Source organism: Scyliorhinus torazame, chromosome 12 (genome assembly GCF_047496885.1).
Source record: "Scyliorhinus torazame isolate Kashiwa2021f chromosome 12, sScyTor2.1, whole genome shotgun sequence".
NCBI lineage: Eukaryota > Metazoa > Chordata > Chondrichthyes > Carcharhiniformes > Scyliorhinidae > Scyliorhinus > Scyliorhinus torazame.
Window position 1 is genome coordinate 57,990,565 of NC_092718.1, and position 19,377 is coordinate 58,009,941.

The window sequence follows — 19,377 nt, forward strand, 5'->3', positions numbered from 1 at the left end:
CAGCTTTGTTGGTGGCCAAATCTCAAAGAGTATGTATCCCATTACATTGAGAATTGCCTCATCTGCGCTCAGAACAACCCAGATAGGTATGCCAAAAAGGCACACCTCAGCCACACCCGACCCGTTAACGGCCCCTGGACTAACCTCCAGATCGATTTTATAGGTCCATTGCCCCCTTGCAGGAATGGCTATAAATATGTTCTGGTGGTCATAGACACTTTTACAAAGTGGGTGGAAGCATTTCCAGCCCGCACCAACACCGCAAAAACCACAGCCAAAATCCTAACCCACCACATCTTTACAAGATGGGGACTCCCCCGCAGTATTGAGTCGGACCAAGGTTCTCACTTTACGGGACGGGTCATGCAGAACGTCCTCACGATATTTGGCATAACCCAAAAATTTCACATTGCGTACCACCCACAATCGAGTGGTATAGTGGAGTGCATGAATCGGACCCTAAAAACCATCCTTAGAAAAATGGTCCAGCAGAACAACACCACTTGGGATTCTGTCCTACCCTTTGCGCTGATGTTTTTGCGTAACACTGTTTGCACCTCCACAGGTTACACCCCACACACCCTCATGACCGGACGCCCCATGAAAGGGACAGAGTACTTGTTGGGTTTAGACCTGACCAGCCCTGAAGTTACGGCCCTCACCCATGAGAAAGCCATCGAGCAATTACTTGCGAATGTAAAAACGGCTCAGTTAGCAGCCGCTGTTAAATTGGGCACTAAAAGGAAACCGAGCAAGGCCTGTTTTGATAAGGCAGTATATGCAACGGAGTATAATATAGGACAACAAGTAATGTTGTCTGTGTATAACCCCAGCACATTTCTGTCTCCGAAATACTCGGGTCCGTACTCCATTACGGATAAAGTAAGCCCATCGGTATATAAAATCAAATACCCAAATGGTAAGACTGCCTGGTTTCATATTAACCAGTTGAAGGTTTATGGGGCTCAGTCAAACCACGCCCACCACGTCATGCTTGACGCAGCAGACCACACCCCGCCCACAGCCCACGTAGCCAGACCAACCCCCACCACGTCCAGCCCAGACACGGACTCGCCCTCGACTCCACCCCCAAATTCTACACTCCGCCCCGGAACGCCCACAGACTGCAGCAGCACAGACAGCGACTGTGACTCTTGACGACAGCCACAGCATGCCTCCCTACTACCCTGGTCCCACACCCAGCGACTCAGAGTTCGACTCCAGTGATCCCTTCCTCATCACTTTCTTAAATAAACCACACCACCGACCACCGAACCACATGGACGACCCCGACTTTGTCCCCACCCAACTCGACAATACGCATTGGCACCGCGACAACACCTATGGACTCGTCCGCAACGACGAGAGCGACCCCAACTCACACCAAGCCGCCCCTTCCACCCTACTTCACTCCAGAGTCTGGCACCCGGGAGAAGGGGACGACCTCGAGTCAGACCCCCAATCCGCCAACCCCTTTGCGACCCTGTTTGCAACAGAAAACTGAGGTGTCCACATGATGATTTAAAGGAGACACTTGGGGAAAAGTGTTGTCCTTCCTGATGGAACCCGCAGGATGTTTTACGTTGTTTGTATGTTTGTTTAAGTGTTGTTCGTCCGACAGGAGAATTTTTTCTCACCGTCACACACCCATTCACCTGAAACTTTTTAGCTCTTTCCAACACCCCCACCGCAGCCAGACGCTTCTTCAGCGGTACAACTTGTCCACAGATACCACAATTGTACTAACTTGTCCACAGATACCTGGTCAACAGACCAGACGCTTGTTCAGCGGAACTAGCTTATCTGCAGATACCTGGTCAGCAGACCGGACGCCCGTTCTGATTCGATGGTAGAAGCACAGCACTAGCTTTTCAGCTGGTACTGGTTCAAGTGCCAGATGCCCGATCTGATTTGACGGGAGAATCACAGCAGCAACCCCACCATGATGACTACATTTTTGCCCGTTCTTGTCGGTTGCTCTGGCAGTGGAGAAACGACGTGAGACCTGCCCTGCCTGGGGACCCCCCCGTTGGTCAAAAACGCTCGGGTAGGGGAGATACGGTATTGCTAGCCGACCCACCCGGGGACTCCATCCAAATCTTACCTGTCGCAGCCCATACGCACCTCATTCGACCTTTTCCTTTCAAAAACAGTTTTATTTATTTAGGCAACCTTTGGGTTGCTGCCAAATGCTATTTACATCCAGGAACATTTCGATCATAAACTTAGCACTGGTCCACCATTGGGAAGTGTGCCGTGTCCTAACATTTGTTTTGGAAAAAAAAAAAATGAGGGAGTCACATAGAGTGACCAATTATAAGGGAATAATTGGCCTTGAAGGACAGACACACCAACATACCGGATATTATACCAAGGTAGTTACAGATACTATGCTTCTTTTACAGAACTCCAGAAGCTCCAGGACCGGTGAAAACAGAGAACACAAAGAAAGAAAAAGGAGGACAGCCATGAGGACTTATTTCATCGTGCTCAACATCTTTTATTTGGACATTTGGTTGCGCGGGAACGCGGACCCCATTACTCCAAACCCCCCTACCGTTAATGTTTCACTGCCCCACAGTACCGAGGGCCCAGTCACCAGCCACGCTGCACTATCCTGGTGTGCCAAGTTCATAACTTGGTACTCCCTGTCGTACGTTATTGAAGCACTATTAGCGTTGGCAATACTCTGCTGTGCAGTGCAGACTATGTGCCTCCGCAAGTGGAGAAGGAGAGCGTACCGCGCTCGAACCCCGGTATATCGGATCCAATCCCCTATGTTCGGCTATGACCAGACCCCAGACCCCCCCGCGACCTATAATACAAAAATGAAGAACAAGCACTTTTTCCTGTAAATAAAAGATGTACAAAACTACCTGTAACAAGAAAAGAAAAATGTATGATCCTGAGCTTGACTGCCAAGCCAGGAAAGAATATGTTGAATGTCATGATTGTTGTATGTTTTAGAGAGATAGGATGATGCAATGCTTGATGAGTGTATTTAGGTAAAATTAGAGGTTCCAAGTTTTTATTTTTTTAGATATAGCGCCCTCAAGAATTGTTTAGGTAAATTTTTGTGCATAGCTAGGGTCAGAATAGTGGCCATGTAGGTGGTGCCCCCCCCCCCCCACCCCCCCAGTCCAGTCAGGGAACGGAAAGGACAAAATTTATGTGATCTTTCACGCTTCGCGTTAGGATCACAAGGAGGGACTGTAGCCACCTAAAATGGCTGATTTCCTATTAATTTGGCCAAAACCCGATGTTAAAACGGCTAACCGAAAAGGCTGATGGGAAAAGCAGCCAACAGGACACAAACGGACAGCTGCAGACAGAATAGTGTATTTGGCTCTGGGGAAGTCGGCCCAGATCGATACTCAAGACTATTAGCAGCACATCAACCCAGACATCTGCAGTTTAATCGGCTATCCCCGGGAACAATTGCAACATATTAGCAATTGAATGCCGGGCCAGACCTGTCGGCGCCTGCAGTGGCCGAAACAAAGACAGGTGAACGACCACCCCCCCCCCCGATCGAGGAATCGCCCCATTATTGGAGCATATCGAACCCAGTCAGTGTGAACAAGTCCAATCATTTTGGACTCAGTGTCAAGGGCCGCCCCGAGAGGCAGGAAGCCCCTGGGCCCTATAAAGTGAGGGGCCAAGTTCAGATCTCTCTCTCTCTCTCCCTTCTTCACCTGCTCGCAACCTTCGCAAGAACATCGACCAGAAACAGTAAGTCTGACTCCAGCGATCGCTACCCGATAGAGATTCCTAGCCATCGACCCGTATCAGCCTTTTGAATCCCGCAGGCCAGATCCAATTCGATAAACCATTCGTTTCCCTGACCTGGTGGGCCATCTCCTAAAGTTAAGTATTGGCCAGTAGTGGTAGGTTTCGATATAGACAGTAGGATTATTGTGTAAGCATTTATTGTTGTACATAATAAATGACCGTTGATTTCAATCTTACTAAGCGGTGTGTTGACTTATTAATCATAACTCGAGCTTGAACCACGTGGCGGTATCAGAAAGATACCTGGCGACTCCTGAGCAAAGGTGACATAATCAGAGCTAATAAAACTAAGGCTAATAAGAGCAACACTGCCCTTTGGTATTGTCATCTCCAACCGCATACCTTTGCCTTGAATTTGATCGCCTTCACAGTCACTGTCGCAGGCTGCTCAGAACGCATACAGCTTGGTGATCTATTCAAATCTGAGCTGAGTTTCCTCTCCATTACAAAGACTAGCTGCTTCCACTTCTGTAACATCACCTGCCTCAGCTCATCTGTTGCTCAAATCAATACCTTTGATGCTTGATACTCAACTATTGCAATGCTTCCAAACCTCAGCCCTCTAAAAACAGTACTTTTTTCGAAACCCATATCCTCAGGAAAGGTTTTTCTACATGAGAGGCACTACACAAATCCAAATCGTTAGAGATTCATGTCAACGTCGCTGCAGTGAAATCAAAAATATCCCCTAAAGCAATGGAAAATCAATTACAGCAAGATACTTATAGAAACACTAAAGTTGATAACTTCAAAATGCATGCTCATTTAAGTTTTAGCAAAATTCTGAGCATTTGACTTTAAATTACTGAAAGGAATCTGACGTATTTATAGCGCACCTAGTGTGGTGCAGCATCATACTTGTTGACGATAGCATGTATGTAATTTTACCAGTCCACACCTCTGTGCCACAAAGGAAATGGCGATCTACATTAAGTTCTACTATTTATAAAAGTGCTTGGGGGAACAATTCTAAAATGAATGCAAACCGTTTCATAATATTAGACATTGTAGCAGGTTTTGTCTCCCACGTTTATCTGATGTCATCATTGATTGCTAAATGTATGACAGCATGCTGAAGACATTGAGATTGTGCCGTAAACTTCAGCAGCCAAGTTTGAATGGCCTGTTAATGTGACCTCAGTCTCTTGATATGCTGTTTTGTTTGAACATGTTCCAGCTTCTAGAAGTTTGGGTAATGCTCAGAAGGATAGTAAAGGTGCTCAAATAGACAGTAATGGATACTCAGACTCCTGATTTAAAATTCATTATTTGATCAGCAGCAATACAGTATGACATGATTTCTGATGACTTAAGAATTTATCTTGTTGGCTGATGCAGAGAAATGTAACTTCTATCGATTTGACACATCTTTGTAGATTTCTGTTATCCTTCGGTTATTGATCAAGATAAGAATATATACAGTGAGCTTACCAGAAACAGATTTTGCGCCGTGGTGGGAAGGAGAAGGGGTAAAGTGGGTTAGATTGGAGGAGGAATCTTGTAAGGGGTCTAGTTTGAGGGTTAAGGTGACAGCAGCATTGCCAATGGCTCCGAGTAGGTATTCAGGGAGCCCGGTGGTGCAGTCCACGGTGAAGATATGGAATCAGTTGAAGAGGCTTTTTAGGGTGAAAGTGATGTTGGTTCTAACGCCGCTGTGAGAGAATCATGGGTTTGAGCCGGGGGTGATGGATAGTGTGTACAGGAGTTGGAGGGAAGTGGGGCTGGTCAAGATGAGTAATCTGTATTTGGAGGAAGGGTTCATCAGTCTCGAGGAGCTAAGGAAGAGGGTAGAACTGCCGAGGGGGAGTGAGTTCGGGTATCTGCAGGTTAGGGACTTTGTGCGAAAGGTCTGGAGGGAGTTCCCTAGGTTGCTGGGATACACCCTGCTGGAGTGACTCTGCTTCTGGGTGTGGAAGGGGAGGGAAGAATTGGGGATATATACAAGTGGCTGGGGGAGCAGGGAGGCGAGCGGGTGGTGAAGATCAAGGAGAAATGGGAAGCGGAGATCAATTGGGGAGTATGGAGTGAGGCACTGCGAAGGGTAAACGGGACATCCTCTTGTGCAAGGTTGAGCCTGATACAGTTTAAGGTGGTGCACAGGGTGCATCTGACTCGGGCGAGAATGAGTGGGTTCTTTCAAGGGGTAGCAGATGAGTGTGAGAGGTGTGGGCTGGGGCCAGCAAATCACGCACATATGTTTTGGGGTTGTGAAAAATTGGGAAGATTCTGGGCTGGAGTGTTTATGGTCTTAGCCAGGATAGTGGAGGAGGAGGTGGACCCGGACCCTTTGGTGCGATATTTGGTGTTTCAGAGAAGCCGGAGCTCATGGAGAGGAGGAAGGCCGATGTCTTGGCCTTCGCCTCTCTGATTGCACGGCCGCGAATTTTGCTGGAGAAGATAAAGTATGAGTTAAGGGGCTCTTCTGGAGGCTTTGCAGAAAGGTGGGGGGGGTGCTTGTGACTGTGTTTGACGGGCTGTTCGTCACGGGGGAGGGGAGGTGAAAAAAGTGACAGATCTGTACAGACTGTATAGTTGATTGTTGAGAAGTATGTTTCCCAGGCTGTTTATTCGCTCTAACCTGTTTTGATACATGTTTGTAATAAAATATATATTTTTTAAAAACCCAGATTTTGGCACTTGTACTAATTCATATTTATTTATTCAGTTGTCGGAAAGCTGTTCACCTGGTGATGACCTGTCGATCCCACACCTGGCTCATTGCACAGTGGAGGACTTGTTCCTGTTAATGGGAAAAGAATTAGAGAGTGTACAAGAGGTACCTGTTGGCAATGTGCTAGGTAAGAGTTTTTGGTCATAACTTTGTAGGTCTTCTTAGAAAATGTACAGATGGAATGGGTGATGGCATCCTTTTCAGTGTAAAACACCACCTCTATCTTACAAAAAAAAACCTGATAGATATTTAACTTGGAAGTACACTATAAAATTATGAAAGCTATTATTTCATTCCTCCCCTTTCCCATATTCTAGTGAGCATAGATTATTGGACAGCCCACATACATCCTAGCCGAACACTGTGGGTGGGGGTAGGTTGTTCAGAGAGTTTAATGCACAAGAGACCAGAAGCACAGAACTTGGGGGAACTGTTGAAGGCCAGAAGGAGGTCATAGAGAAAGGGAGGTGTATGGATATAAAGAGATTAAAACTTACGAATGAAAATATTAAATTGGAGATGTTAAGATTGAGAGCTACCACAGATCAGTGAGAACAGGGACTTCATCTGGGGTGAAATACAAGCAGTAGAATTTTGGGTAAATTAAAGTTGATAGAGGAAGGGTGTCTGACCAGAAAATCGCCGGAATATTCGAGTCTGAAGGTGACTAAGACATGGATGACGGGAGAGATGATAATATATCTGTGAGGCAGGAGAGATGGTAATATATCTGTGAGGCTCTGCATTTTTCAGAATCTGCAAGGCATGTAATAGCTTTACCACATCAGTAGCCTGATATATGGCTATAGTAAATTTCCTGTATCCAGTGTTGGGTGAATGGCTGTTGCATTTACAATATTTAGTTTTGTCATGAACTATATTGTACAGAGAGCTGACTACGCACTGCTCTCTGTTCAAACTGAGAAAGCAGCAAGGTCGATGCAACTAAACTGGAAATTGAGTGAATATTTACTTGGAACATTGTTGCATATTCTATTATTTTGGATAATGGAGATGATTTAGATTTATTGTCACGTGTACCGAGATGCAGTGAAAAGTATTGTTCCGTGTACAGTCCAGGCAGATCGTTCCATACATGAAAAACATAGGACATAGTAGCCTTAAATTAATGGATAATTCAAATTAAGGGAAATAATTCAAGGAGTAGATGGTACATATTCCGACATGGGGCGAGATTCTCCAATAATGAGGCTATGTCCCCACGCCAGCGTCAAAATGCGGGCGTTTCACTCTGGACTTTCCTTAAGAGAGATTCTCCTACCTGCAGGGGGCGAGCAGGGCCCAGGAGTGCTCCTGGCAGCTCTGGCTGCGGATACGGGGCCCTGCACTTTCGGTCGGGAGTATACGCACGGCGGCCGCCGCCCCATGTGACATGGCGGACTCACACCACTGACCATGATGAACGAAGTACGTCCCTCAGAGATCGCAGGCGCCCGCGGATCGGTGCCGCCCGACCGCTTACCTGGCCATCTATGAGCCACCCCGATAAAGGATCCCCCCGCCCCGACTGAGTCCGCAGCCGCCACTGACCGTTCCCGACAGGCAAAACGTGGTTAGAACCACGCCGTCGGGAACTCGGCCAGTTTTCCTGGGAGAATCGCCGTGGGGACCTCTCAATGGCTCCCTACCCGTGCCACATTGACCACGCACCCACGATTTTCTGGTCCCCAGAGAATCGCGGGAGCAGCTTCGGACCGGATTTCGTCGTTGACGCCCATTCTCCACCCCCGCGCCGATCGCGATTTTGGCGTGGAGACTCGGAGAAACCAGTGGTTTGGGAGAACATAACTTGAATATTGCTGATAAAAGAGACATGTTAGAATCTTACATTCATCAGGACATTTTGCAAGAATGTAAGGGAAAAACAGCAGTTTATATTGTTTGAGAAGAGAATGGTGATTGGTTGGCAAGTGGACTCTGATTGCCATGTAGAATGCACGCAGTTGATGGTGACTCACAGTTTCAAACATTGTTTGAAATTTAAACCAGGCAGCATGACCCTGATTAGGCAAGGCATTGTCCGAGGGAATAAATCAACCAATGGCTGTTACTTCCTTTCTTTAGCTGAAACAGGCACAATGTGTGCACATGTTCTTTCTGTCTGCAAAGAACAGGGCCCTGTGTACACATGTAAGTAGTGTACAGTACATACAAATACACCACACTGCGAACCCTACCACCAATCTCAAATTAGTTATCAACATAATTTTTAGCACACTGAGGATTATTTAGCAAATGTTGCCCATCATGGAATCACGTCAAATATTATACGCCGTATTTTGAGTTTTGCAAGCACAGGCTGGTTAGATGCGGTCTGTACTTTGCCCATTGCAAACAGCAATTGAGACATGGTGTTTGATAAATATCTTAATGTGGGTCTGAGGTTAAGTGGCATGGTGATGCTCGGTGCATAGGTTGTACACCCCAAAGGCAGGCGACGTGTATTAGGCCATTCCCAACCAGCCTGTACCTGCAAAACTCAAAATACAGTGTCCAACATTAGATTTGATTCTGCAATTGGACAACATTTGCTAATTGGTCCCCACCATGCCAAGAATTACGCTGACAACCAATTTTAAGATTTGCAATGTGGCGCATTTACATTTACTGAAAGCTACATATATTATTATACAGGGCCCTGTTCCTTGCAGACAAAATGAACATTTACACATCTGGTGCCTGTTTCAGCTGGACACAAAAAGTGACAGCCGTTCCCTGATTCATTCCACATGGCAATGCCTTGACCAATCAGGGTCAAGTTGCCTTGTTTAAATTTAAAACAGTGCTTGGTAGTTAACTGTCAGTCACCATCAACTGGTGCATTCTCCATTGTGATGCTCTACCAATCAGAGTCCACTTGCGAACCAATCAGTACTCTCTTCTCATACAGTATAAATTGTTGTTTTGCCTTATACTGGCATTCTTGCAAAGTGTCCTGATGAGTACAAGACAAAAAGCTTCATCATGCCTCTTTTTTTTTTTTTAAAGCAACATTCCGACAGGTTATACATCCAGGCAAAGTTAGAATATGGGACAAGGGGAGGGAAAATAAATAGGCTTTGCGGTGGATATAGCACTAATCTTCATTGTCTGGATTTGAATCCAGTTTGGACTGTTTGATAAAAGTCTCCTCTTCCTTTGAACTCTAGAGATCATATGTTAAGTTATTTCAGTAGTCACAACTAAGTACATGGCAGATTAGTTGGCATAACATTATTTTTGTGAGGCTCAGGTAAGAACTGGTTAAAAGGATCTTCGAACTCTTCCTAACAGTTATATACCATGAAAACATGTAATAATTGGTAACAATAAGACAAATTAATAATTGCAGGAGCAGGTCACCTCTCGTATTTATTTTTTTCCTTCTTCGATGAGGTTTAGGAAGGGAATCCCTGACAGTGAGACTTAGGCACTCGAAGACATAACTGCCGATTAGTGGCTAATGAGAGAAAAAATGTACCAAAATAGGCAGAGTCATTGGAATGTAGGACCTGATAAGGTTTCAGAGAAAGTTAGGACATCTCAAGACTAGGACCAGAATTTACAATGTTATGCTGGAGGAGGAGAGCAGGTAGCCAATTTGACAGTGAAGATCTGTGTAATGGGGGAACCGGAACAAGATGCATGCAATATTGGGTGCTGGCCACATTATTATTGTTTTAAGACCAGTAGAATGCAGAACTGCAAGAAGAATATTGGAATGGTTGGGCCCAGAGGTAACAAAGACATGTTTGAAGTCATCAGGAACAGAAGGGTTGAGATAGAGATGCAAGTGGCTAACAATGTAGAAGTAGAATGAAGTGCTATTTATGAAAGAATCATGGGACCAGAATTGACTGGAGAACCAAGGTTGCATGTGGTCTAGTTCCACCTGAAACACTGGCTGAGTAAGTGAGTGGAATAGGTGCCAAGGAAGATATTAATAAACTTGCAGAATGAGGATGTAATTAGTGAATGAGCTTCAATATAGGTAAGTGTAAGGTGAAACATTTTGGTAGGAAGAAGAAGGAGGCTTCATACTTCTTGGAAATGTATCCAAATAGGATAGGAGCAAGGGGATCTCAGTCTGCTGATAAACAGGTCACTAAAAGTGGTGATGGAGGTTAATAAAGCCATTGATAAAGCAAAAATGAATCGGGGTTAATTTCTAGAGGGATAGAACTGAGCGCAGTTCTGGTCTCTATATCATAGAAAGGATACAGTGTCACTGGAGAAGCTGTAACAAAGATTTACAAGACTAGTAAAACAGAGCTTTTATACCTGTTAGGACACATTAAAGAGATTGCAGCTCTTTTCTCTAGAAAGGAGAAGAAGGCTTGGATCGTGAAAGGGTTTGATTGAGGAGACGGGGAGACGATGGTTCCACTTCTGGAAGAAACCGGAACTAAGGACTATAAATATAAGACAGTCAAAAATAAATCCAATAGGGAATTCAGAAGAAACACCTTCACCCAGAGAGTGGTTAAAATGTGGAATGTGCTACCACAGTGAGTGGTCGAGGTGTCTAGATTAGGAGAAATTAGATGAGTGAAGAAGGAATAGAATAATATGTCAATGGGGTTGAATAAAGAAGATTAGGAGGAGGTTCGTGTGGAGCATGAATGCTGGTATGGACTGTTGGACCAATGGCCTATTTCTGAGCTGTTCATTTTATGCGTTACTGTGTAAAAATGTTTCCTTGAAAATATTAATCAGTGATGGCCGTCTTGTCTCGACAACAGTTCTGTTAAGTTTCACAGCGCTTTACCTAAATGATTGGGCTATTATGGCTTCACCTCAAAGCACTGTAAGACAATGGTGCAGCATGTTTTTTTGAATATTCTGAGTAAGGTCTTTCCACTTCAGATAAGCTTCTGCCCTCATCTATTCCAACACTAAACCCACCTATTTTCACCTCTATAACATTGCAGGTTATGCCCTTGTCTCAGCTCATCCATAAACATGACTTTGTTATCTGAAGACTTGAGTATTCCAATGCATTCCTGTTGCAGCCTCCCATATTGTGAAGAATTGCTCAGTTATTCCCTATCCACAAAAGGCAGGACAAACCAATCCAGTCAATTAACAACCCATCAGTCTATCTTGGGTCATCAGCAAGGTGGTAGAAGTTACCATTACCAATACTATCAAGTGGCACAATAATAACCTTGCTCAGCAATGCTCAGTTTGGCTCCTCCAGGGCCACATGGTTCTGAACCTCATTACAGCTTTGGTCCAAACATGGACAAAAGAGCTGGACTCAAGAAGTGAAATGAAAGTGGCTGCCCTTGACCAAGTGTAGCGTCAAGGAACTTCAGCGAAATATAAGTAATAGGGATCATGGGGAAATTTCCACTGGCTGGATTCATACCTAGCACAAAGGAAAATAATTGTTGTTGTTGAAGGCTAAACATCTCAGTCCCAGGAAATAGCTGCAGTAGTTCCTCAGGGTAGTGTACTAGGCCCAACCATCTTCAACTAACTCTTTCAATCATAAATTCTGAATAGGGATATTCTCTGATGGTTGCATAGTATCATTTGCAATGACTGAGATACTGAAGCAATCCATGTCCATGTGTGACAAGACCTGGATAACCCACAGGCTTGGGCTGATAAATGGCAAGTAATATTTATGTCATAGAAATGTCAGGCAATGACCATCTCTTAAAAAGCAAGTATCCAACCATTCCCCCATGACATTCAACAAAATTCCAATTGCTGAATCTCCCACCTGGGAGCAACCATTGACCAGTAACTTAGCCATATAAATACTGTGGCTACCAGACAAGGTTTGACAAGGTGTCGCATCAAAGGCTGATCCAGAAGGTGAGACCGCAGGGGATTGGGGGTAGAGTACTAGATTGGATTGAGGATTGGCTAACTGACAGAGAAAGCAGAGGTTTGGGATAAATGGGCACTTCTCTGGCTGACTAACTGTGACTCGTGGGGTGCCTCAGGGGTCAGTCCTCAGACATTAGCTGTTTACATTCTATATAAATGATCTGTTGATGATACTGAAATAGGAGGGAAAGAAGGCAGTGGAGGGGCGATAAAGGTATTACAGACGGATATAGGTAGGCTGGGAGAATGGGCCAAAATTTGGCAGATGAAGTTTAATGTAGATAAGTGTGAGGTTATCCATTTTGGCCGAAAAAATAGAAAGGCAAATTATTATCTAAATGGAAAGCAGACTCAAAATGCGGCTGGGCAGAGGGATGTTGGTGTCTTTGTTCGTGAATCACAGAAAGTGGGTATGCAGGTACAGAATGTAATTAAAAAGACAAATGGAATGTTCGCGTTTATTGCAAAAGGGCTGGAGTCGAAAAGTAGAGCAGTGTGAGTGGCGGCACGGTGGCGCAGTGGTTAGCACTGCTGCCTCACAGCGCCCAGGTCCCATGTTCGATCCCGGCCCTGGGTCACTGTCCGTGTGGAGTTTGCACATTCTCCCAGTGTCTGCGTGGATCCCACCCCACAACCCAAAGATGTGCAGAGTAGGTGGATTGGCCGTGCTAAATTGACCCTTAATTGGGAAAAAAAATAATTGGATACTCTAAAATTCAAAAAAAAGTAGAGCAGTGTTGTTGCAATTGTATAGGGTGTTGGTGGGACCACATCTTGAGTATTGTGTCCAGTTTTGGTCTCCTTATTTGAGGAAGGATGTGTTGGCATTTGGAGACAGTTCAGAGGAGGTTTACCAGATTGTTTCTGGCGATGAAAGGGTTGACCTATGAGGGGAGATTAAACCGCTTGGGCTTATATTCGTTGGGAGTTTAGAAGGATGAGAAGGGGATCTGATCGAGGTATTAAAATACTAAAAGGGATTGATAACGTAAACATAGACCAAATATTCACACTTGTAGGGCAATCTACAACGAGAGGTTACAGATATAGGTTGCGAGGCGGTAGATTTTTGAACTGCGATGAGGAACTACTTTTCACAGAGCATGGTGAATTTGTGGAACTTGCTGCCCCATAGCGCGGTGGAATCTGAATCATTAAATGGTTTCAAGAAAGCGATAGATATATTTCTGATTTTAAAGAAACAGGTTAAAGGGATATGGGGAACAGGTAGGGAGTTGGATTTGAGACTAGGAAGAGATCAGCCATGATCTGATTAAATGGTGGAGCACGCTCGAGGGACAGAATTGCTTCTGCTCCTAATTCCTATGTTTCTATGCAAGAGCAGGCCAGAGGTGTGGAATTCTGCAGTAGGTAACTCACCTCCTGATTACCCAAACCCTATCCTCTACCTATTAGGCACAAGTCAGGGGTGTGATGAAATACTCTCCACTCCCTTTTTGAATAACAGTCTAATTCCCTTTTGACTAGAGTGGTTCAAGAAGATGGTTGAGCAGCACCTTCTTGTGGATAATTTGGGATGAGCAACAAACACTTGTCTGCCAACTATGCTCCCATCCCAAGAAATATATATATTTCAAATTCAACCCTGAATGAACTTTGTCTCATCCAAAGCTCTGCTGTCTATGCCCCTTACTTCACCATTCCCCTATCATCCCTGTGCTTGCTATTCTATGTTGGCTCCTGATCAAGCAATGCCTCATTTTTCAAATTTGACAAGTACTTGATAAACATTTCTGACACTTTCTTATTCTTCATTATAGCTTCTCCTGACCCTGTCTCTAAGTGACCCACATTTACTTTTGCTAATCTCTTCATTTTTACATACTTGCTAAAGTTCTACAACCTGTTTTTCTACTTTGTGCTAGTTTACTCTCATTCTGTTTTCTCCCTGTGTATATCAGTGATTTGGTCATCTTTTGCTGGTTTTTAAAACTCTCCCAATCCTTAGTTTTATTACTTTTTTGGCGACATTGTAAACCTCTTTTAATTTAGTACTCCCTTTAACTTCAGTAGTTGGCGATGCGATGTTTCCAGTAGGGCGTGTAATCCTCTAGAGAATGTATAATAATTGAAAATTAAGAATTATTTATTTAACTGTTTGCCATTGCTTACCCACAGTCATTTCTTTTAATCAAATTTCCCAATCTACCTCAGCCAGTTCTCTCCTTGAACCTTAGTACCTCAGTTTTGTTTAAATGTAATGCCCCGAATTGAAGATCTACAGCAGATGTGCCAACATCCAAGTTTCATAGCACAGAAAAAGAAGCAAAGTTTAAAAATTTACATCAATGATACTCATTGCATTAGCTTTATTAATGTTTTGCGATTTCCTCAAATTCTTCAATTAATTGAGCATAGTCTGCACTGTACAAAATCCATGTCATCTGTTGTCCTAATTTCACTTTATTATAGATGACTGAGGTGTGATAAATTGGCTTCAAACTTTTTTCACTCCTCTTGAAATCACAATGGAACATCGATTCTTAAATGCAGCAACTTTCAAGTTTATCCACCTACAAGGTCGTTCTTTATTAAGTTTGGATAATTAGTGTCAGACTGTTCATACCCCGTGGGGTGTGGCGGGGATCATAGATATCACAGCCAGATTTGATCTTGACTTCAACTGGTGTCCGTTGATGAGCACAGGATGGAAATTGGAAGCAGAGTGCTAATTGATTCCATTCTCCTCTCCCCACCTTCACATTTTATTGTCCTCTTGAGATGAAGTAACTTAGGGCACCTCAGAGGTTAAACCTGGGTTTTATGACTTTGGTATGGATCAGTACGATTTCATCCACTGAATTGCTGGCAAAATAAAATGTTTATGCACATTATTGATGCCTATTCTATTGGGTTATCCACCTGGACTCTGGATATGGGAGATGGTATATTATGTACTCCTAAATTTCTGCCACTGCTGTTTCTATCTGCTCTCAATGTTTTGCTGTTAAGATGCATATATTATATGATTTGGACAGATGACTTATCATGGTAACTAAATGTATAGTTAACACAAATTATTGTGTGGTAGTAGAATGTAATTCTCCATGCTGAACCATTTACCAGCAGTTTCTGTACAATGAATAATGCAGCCATGATAAATGTGTTTTTCATTTCCTAACTCTCTATTCAATTAGGATATCATATACAGTTTTTTCAGATGTGTGAATGAGGAAACACCTAGTTGGTGAGATAGGGATTTGATAACCAATTGTTAATTGAAATAGCAAGATGCCATAATAAGTGAGCCATTGTTGACAAAGTAAATACAAATTGCCACACGTTAGATGATTTGATTGGCACTGCACAATTGTCTAATAAATGAAGTAATCATAATTATATTCAATCTACTAAAATATATCTACAGCTATTACCATTGTGAAAACTGAACTATTTCAAATTTAACCGTGACTAACTTTATAAAAGTGCAATTAGAAGTGTATATGTAGCTGCCATTCTGAGGTAATTTCTTGTGTAAATAAACTTCACAGGAACAATTTACTTTTAAAAATCTGAATAGATGGATGTTATTGGCTCCCGTAACTTATTTGCACTCTCACCGATGTTAATTTTCCTTATTATGTCAAGAAGTATCGTTAATTTAGAATTTAAATGGATCTAATTTAATAATGCTCTTTCTCTTAATGCTCCTTGTGTTTGATTCTAAATTCTCACACTTGCAGTCTATGTTGTTCTGTCTAGAATCAAAGCTCAGCTGTTCTGTTGTGTCTGCATGTCATTGATGCATCCATTAAACATTGAATCATTGCAGTGGACGTTTACTAAGACACTGCCATGGAACTCTTTTCAAACCTTGCAAATTTAGATGGATGCATGGGTTAAAATGCCAATTTTCTTGTTTAAAATATTTACATTTTGGGATAATTCAACTTAACCAGCATGAGTTAGCAGACAGGAATAATGTTATCACACTGCTGTTGGCCAGGAATCAATTCATGTGCAGATGAATTGGCACAGTTTTAAGTTTGGCTGTCTCATTATATACTGCCTATCAATGTGCTGTAGAAAAGTGTCATGCTCATGACTTTTCGTTGCTGGGAAAGTTAACTGCAAGCTGTGTTTTGGTGCTGACTAGATAAATTAACAGGACTTTTAGGTGGAAATACTGTTGAAAATGTATCTTACTGAATTTGTGTTACTTAATCTGGTATTTAATGTAAAATAATTTATGTCATGGAAAACAATGATTTTATACAGATTTACATTTATCCTTTTAAGAATGTGGAAATCTAGGGACATATTATCATTGGCAAAAGGCACCCTGCCATGTGCAGAGGCAATCATACTGCAAGATTTTTTTATTTGGAATATTTTAACTGAATACGGAGGCACAGTGGTTAGCACTGCTGCCTCACAGAGCCAGGGATCCGGGTTAAATTCCGACCTTGAGTGATTGTCTGTGGAGTTTGTACATTCTCCCGACATCTGCGTGGGTTTCTTCAGTGCTCCGAATTCCTCCCACAGACCAACGATGTTCAGGTTAGGTGGATGGACCATGCTAAATTGCCTCTTAATGTCCAAAGGTTAGGTAGGGTGCTCTTTCAAGGATCGGTGCAAATGTGATGGGCCGAATGGCCTACTTCGGCACTGTAGGGATTCTATGATTCTGTGTGTTCCTAGTGTAACTCTTCTAATCTATCTTTTGATACTTGCCATATAATATATGAGATTATAGACATGTCCTTCATCTTTCACATGTGGATAGTTGGTCATAGTTAATGTCACATTTCATTAGATTTTAATCAGTCTTTACAAATAATTTTCCAATTATGAATATCCCACTCCAAATGTATTGGTTCAGGACATAAGGATGTAAAATCAGTCTGGGTGGAGATGAAGAATCATCGGGGAAAGAAGTCACACTAGTGGGAGTGGTTGACAGGATCCCTAACAGTAACCACAATGTAGGTCAAAGTATTCAAGAATAAATATTGGGTGCTTATGATAAAGGGACAGTAATAATCACACATGACTTTAATCCACATATAAACTGGAAAAATTAGATTGGCAGGATTAGCCTGGACGAGGAGTTCATAGAATGCTTTTCATATGGTTTCTGAGAGCAGCACATTCTGGAACCAACCAGAGAGCAGATTATATTAGACTTAGTGTGTGTAATGCGACAGGATTAATTAGTGACCTCAGAGCGAAGGCAGCCCGAGGTAACACTGACCACAATATGACTGAATTTTTTTCCAGTTTGAAAAGGAGAAGAGTGGGCCTAAGACTAGCATTTTAGATTTCTATAAGGACAGGTATGTGAGCATGAAAGCTGAGCTAGTTGAAGTGCACTGGGATACTCGGCATGGGGATAGATCAGTAGAGAAGCAGTGGCAGACATTGAAAGGAATATTTCAGAATACTCGAAATATATTCCTACAATAAATAAAAATTCTAAGGGAGCGACCCATTATTTATGGTTAACCAAAGAAATTAGGGAAAGCATCAGACTAAAGGAAAATGCATTTAACTATGCAAGAGTGAGTGGCAGGTCAGATGATTGGTCGAATTATAAAGAATGACTAAAAGATTAATCAGGAGAAAGAAATTAGAGTATGAGAGGAAGCTAGCTATAAATGTAAAAGCAGATAGCAGGTATTTAAAAAGAAAATGAAAATGAAAATCGCTTATTGTCACAAGTAGGCTTCAAATTAAGTTACTATGAAAAGAGAGAGTGAAGTGAGTGTTGGTTCCTTTATAGAGTGAGAATGAGGAAGTAATAGTAGATAGTATGGAAATGGCAGGTGAAATGAACAAATATTTTGCTTCTGTCTTCAGTTTAGAGGGTACAGAAAACACTCCAGTAATAGCTGTAAATCAGGAGGTGGAAGGGACAGAGGAACTTAGTGAAATTACAATCACTAAGAAAGCAATACTGAGCACATTTGGAGCTGTGTGCTGGAAAGTCTCTGGGTCCAGGTGGTCTTCATCCTAAGGTCTTGAAAGGTATTCAAGAATAAATATTGGGTGCTTATGATAAAGGGACAGTAATAATCACACATGACTTTAATCCACATATAAACTGGAAAAATTAGATTGGCAGGATTAGCCTGGACAAGGAGTTCATAGAATGCTTTTCATATGGTTCCTGAGAGCAGCACATTCTGGAACCAACCAGAGAGCAGATTATATTAGACTTAGTGTGTGTAATGCGACAGGATTAATTAGTGACCTCAGAGCGAAGGCAGCCCGAGGTAACACTGACCACAATATGTCTTTCAATATTCCTTTCAATGTCTGCCACTGCTTCTCTACTGATCTATCCCCATGCCGAGTATCCCAGTGCACTTCAACTAGCTCAGCTTTCATGCTCACATACCTGTCCTTATAGAAATCTAAAATGCTAGTCTTAGGCCCACTCTTCTCCTTTTCAAACTGGAAATTCTTTAGATTCTGGAAACGTCCCATCAGACTGGGAAGTAGTGAATATAACCTCAGTAATCAAGAAGGGAGTGAGTACGAAAATCGGAAACTACAGGCCAGTTGGCTTGACTTCCTTCATGGGAAGGTATTAGAATCGATCATTAAAGAGATTATAACTGGGCAGTTAGAAAACCTCAAGGAAGAGTCTGAATGGTTTTGTGAAAGGGAAATCATGTTTAACCAATTTATTAGAGTTCTTTTGAAGAAGTAACATGTGCTGTGAATAAAGGGAAGCCTGTAGATGTACTGTACTTGGATTTCCAGAAGACATATGATAAGGTGCCATATTATTGCAGGAAATAAAAGCTCATGCTGTAGGGGGTAACATATAAACCTGGATGGAAGATTGTCCGACTGGCAGAAGTACACATGAATAGCTCTTTGTCTAATTGGCAGGATGTGACGAGTGGAGTCCCGCAGGGGTCTGTGCTGAGGCCTCAACTTTTTATAATTTACATCAATGACTTAGTTGAGGCGAGCGAAGGCATGGTAGCTAAATTTGCAAATGACACAAGGATAGGTAGCAACATATATTGTGAAGAGTGCATGAGGAGTTTGCAAATGGTTGAGTAAGTGGGCAAAAATCTGGCAGATGGAGTCTAATGTGG

At 42.8% G+C, this 19,377-nt stretch overlaps 1 protein-coding gene across 3 annotated transcripts in view; it reads left to right on the forward strand.

Moving 5' to 3' along the window:
- Positions 1-19,377, forward strand: part of efl1 (elongation factor like GTPase 1) — a 450,668-nt gene that overhangs the window by 231,962 nt on the left and 199,329 nt on the right. For all 3 annotated transcript variants that reach the window (XM_072468746.1, XM_072468749.1, XM_072468748.1), the window contains exon 15: positions 6,458-6,590. In XM_072468746.1, coding sequence (XP_072324847.1) covers positions 6,458-6,590 — 133 coding nt within the window. The remainder of the gene's footprint in view (positions 1-6,457; positions 6,591-19,377) is intronic.